This window comes from Coptis chinensis, chromosome 7, assembly GCF_015680905.1.
Source record: "Coptis chinensis isolate HL-2020 chromosome 7, ASM1568090v1, whole genome shotgun sequence".
NCBI classification, from domain to species: domain Eukaryota; kingdom Viridiplantae; phylum Streptophyta; class Magnoliopsida; order Ranunculales; family Ranunculaceae; genus Coptis; species Coptis chinensis.
Window position 1 is genome coordinate 55,883,864 of NC_141462.1, and position 3,969 is coordinate 55,887,832.

Genomic DNA, 3,969 nt, shown 5'->3' on the forward strand with positions numbered 1-3,969 from the left:
CACCCTTGCTCCCAACTCAGATGCAAACCAAACCAGCTTAATCCACTCACTTTGAAAAAACAAGTGAATTGGATCTTCTGGTTCAGTCCAGCAAAGAGGACAAGTAAAGTACCCTTTTAAGTTGTGTCTGGTCAACACATTTCTTGTAGGGAGAATGTGCATATACAATTTCTAGAGAAAGAGTTGGTTGCTAGCTGGCAACTTGGTTCCCCGAAGAGTCTTTATGCTCTTGAGGTTAAAGGAGGATGTTCCCCCTTGCCAACCAAATTTATTCAAAAATTGATAAGCAAACTTCACAGATAGTCAACCATTCCTGGTACCCCCCATCTGACTGTGTCAATTGCCAGAGTGGAGGGTCTAATCACCACTTGCTTAATAAGGACTGCTATCTCTGGTGGGAACAGCCTATCAATCTTGTGATAGTCCCACCCAGAGGCATCCCCTAGCATCAAATCCTTCACATTGAGGTCCTCAAGGTCTAGTTTGCCAAGTAGCACCTCTCCCAAAGTAATGGGATCATCATTAAGGAGGAGCCAAGGTTGCTTTAAGATATTTACCTTGTCCCCCTTTCCAATGCTCTAAATTAGCCCTGGGAATATATCCCTGGTAGTTCTATGGACTCCTTTCCAGAACCAAGAGGCCCTAGGAGGGGGTTCAACTTTTATATCAAACCAGTTCTTTCCATATATAGCTAGGAAAGTATTTGCCCATATAGAAGTGTTATCATTAATAGCTTTCCAGGCCAGCTTTGCAAGCATAGCCATGTTCATATTACCAGCTTTTCTTAGCCCCAGGCCTCCCAAGGCTTTGGGTTTGCATATATCATCCCACCCAATGGTGTGGATGCTATTGCTATCTTTTTTACCATGCCACCAGAAATTTCTACAAGCTCTATCGATCTTCTGACAAGTAGATCGAGGGAGCTTATATGTGGCCATAACAAAAAGAGGTGTGGCCTAGGCCATAACTTGTATGAGGGTAGTCCTCCTAGCTTGAGCAAGGACTTTTGCTCGCCACCCTTTTATCTTACTATGCACTCTATCAACTAGATAATCAAAGTCTTTTTTCTTCTTATGGGAAAGAACAATGGGAACCCCCATATACTTATCTTTTCTTTCAAATAATCTCATTTTCCAAAATCTTTTTAAAATCTTACTATGCATTTTATGAACATTTTTACTACAAAAAATACTAGACTTACCAAAATTTATCTTTTGTCCAGAAGCTTCACAATACTCCTCAAGGATGCTCTTAAGCTTTCCACTTTCAGCTAGATTAGCTTTAGTGAACATGATAAGAACATTCGCATAAAGGAGATGAGTAATGGGGGGAGCATTCCTTCTGATCTTAATGCCATGGATATCCCAATTACTCTTAGCCTTTGCAACCATTCTGGATAAAGCTTCATACACCAGAATAAAAAGATACGGGGAGAGCGGATCTCCTTGTCTAAGACCCCCGTCAGGATTGAACTTCTCTAAAGGAGAACCATTCAACAACACTCTATAAGAAATAGTAGAAAGACACTGGGAGATGAGAAGTGTCCACTTATCATAAAACCCCAACCTTTGGAAAATGTTATCTATGAAGGACCATTCAACTCTATCATAGGCTTTGGCCATATCCATCTTAAGGGACACAAACCCTTTTTTTGTTTTCATATGCTTCATATTATGAAAAATCTCACTAGCTAGGCCAATATTATCCCTTATGCTTCTGCCTTTTATGAAAGGTCCTTGAAAAGGAGAGACAATCTTGTTAATATGAGCCTTAAGTCTATTAGCCAGAATCTTAGCAATTATCTTATAGTAAAAATTACACAAGCTTATAGGTCTAAACTTGGACATGTGGTCAGGATTAGAGATTTTTGGAATTAAAGCAATAAAAGTTTCATTGAAACTAGGGTTCATGCAACTTTGAGTAAAAAAATGCTTAACACAATCAATAATATATGGCCCAATAACATCCATCAAAGAAAATGCGTAGAAAACCCGTGGGACATCGGGCTTTCAGAGCCCCCATCTTTTTCACAACATGCCAGATATCATCCCCAGTGGGGCAAGTAGTAAGAATCTCATTTTCTCTATCAATAATACAAGGAGAGAACAGATTAAGGATATTATCATTAATAGCAGGATTATCAGAAGCATATATATCATCAAAATATTCTTTAACAGCTATACCCACCTCCTGTCTACCCTCCTTCCAATTGCCCTCATTATTCTTAATCTTATCAATATTATTTTTTCTTCTTCTGTAAATAGTAGACAGGTGAAAAAACTTAGTATTCCTTCGTCCCTCTTTAATCTAGTGCTCGCAAGATTTCTGTTTCCAGAAGCCTTCCTCCTTTTCATACCAATCAAACAAACTAGCCTTTAACTTCTTAGCTTTCTCATGATTGATAGGATTGAAGGCTTTCTAAAGAACCCTATCAAGATCTTTTTGAATTCTTTTGATGTTATGAAAAATATTGCCAAACGCTTTCTTATTCCAATTTTTTAAACTTTTATGAGTATTATGTAACCTGTGAATAACTTTCCAGTCAAGTAGATCATGAGTAACCTCATTCCAAGCCTTATCAATAACAAGCTTATAGGAGTCATCCTTAAGCCACATATCATAGAATCTAAAAGGCCTATCCGCATTCTCCACCTTAGGCTTAAGATGAATCATAAGAGATAAGTGATCAGATGTAACATTAACTATATTTTTAACAACCATACTTGGAAAAAGATCCATCCATTCAGCAGTGGCAAAGACACGATTAAACCTTTCAAGGATGTTATCTTTTACCTTTCTGTTATTATTCCAGGTGAACTTGGGGCCTTTATAGCCTAGATTTACCAGACCCAAATCATTAATCAAAGAGTTGAACTCAAACATGCAATTAGTAAAAATAGACCTTCCCCCTATTTTTTCATCAAGAGATCTAATGGCATTAAAATCACCAAAAATAATCCAAGGACCAGGTATAAAAGGTGCAGTTTCTCTTAGCTCATTCCAAAATCTATGCCTAAGATTAGCATTAGGGTCACTATAAACAAAGCTAAAAAACCAAGGAGTAAGACTGTTATAATTAGAAAATTTACTTGTTATTTGGTTTGCAGTGGCTCCTAGCACTTCCAGATTGACTGTCGTTCTCTAAAGAAAAGCCAGACCCCCTCGAAGTCCAAAAGTCGAAACACAGAAAGAGTTGTCATACTTTATCACCTTACTTAACATATTGATCCTACTTTCCCCTACTTTTGTTTCAGACAAGCAAATAATATCAGGTTGGTGTTGCCTCACAAGATCCTTTAAATTTTCAATTGTCATGGAGGACCCTATTCCCCTGTAATTTCAGGCTTGTATCATTTCTGAAGAGGCAGCTGTTTGGGGACAGCCACCGCGAACCCTGGAGGCAGCTCCACTGCTACTCGAACCACCACTTGCATCACTTAAACTGTCATCACCACCATATCCACTAGTAGAACCCCTAGGACCTTTGGAGTAGTCACCTTTGTTTTGTTGCTTGAGAGTGAAGTTTAGATGCCTCTTCACAGTTGAGTCATCCATGGCCAGAGGCTAAGGTTGAGAAATGCTCTCCTCAGATTCATAGCCTCACCCATCTTGGCTTCCTTGTACCAAATCCAGAGGTGCATTTCCTACCGAGATCTCTTCTTGTTGTTGAGCATTGTGCACCACCATATGTTGACCAACCTCCTCTGATGGATCCTCTTCTTCTTCTTTTGAGAAAGCATCCGAAGGAATATCCTCTTCAGGGATGTCTGGGCCAGAAACTTCAGAGGGAACACTAGAGTCTAGAGAATGATCGAAGTGGGATGGTTCACTAGATTCCCTCGTATCACTAGAGACTGAGATGATTGGGGCATCTTCTGGAATTAGCAAGTGCCCCATCCCCCTAGCCATCAGATCATTATCTTCAAGCTTTGCCCTCTTTGATTTTTGTGCATCCAACCTTAGACTAAT

The 3,969-nt window shown here is 39.3% G+C and overlaps 1 protein-coding gene across 1 annotated transcript; it reads right to left on the bottom strand.

The window, feature by feature from the left end:
• Positions 1-1,941: 1,941 nt before the first annotated feature.
• On the bottom strand, positions 1,942-3,315 carry LOC147488055 (uncharacterized). The gene is made up of 3 exons (XM_086574244.1): positions 3,203-3,315; positions 2,525-3,046; positions 1,942-2,254 (listed from the first exon to the last, which is right to left on the bottom strand). The coding sequence occupies exons 1-3, from the start codon at positions 3,313-3,315 to the stop codon at positions 1,942-1,944; spliced, it is 948 nt and encodes a 315-aa protein (XP_086430370.1).
• Between the last annotated feature and the right edge of the window lie 654 nt (positions 3,316-3,969).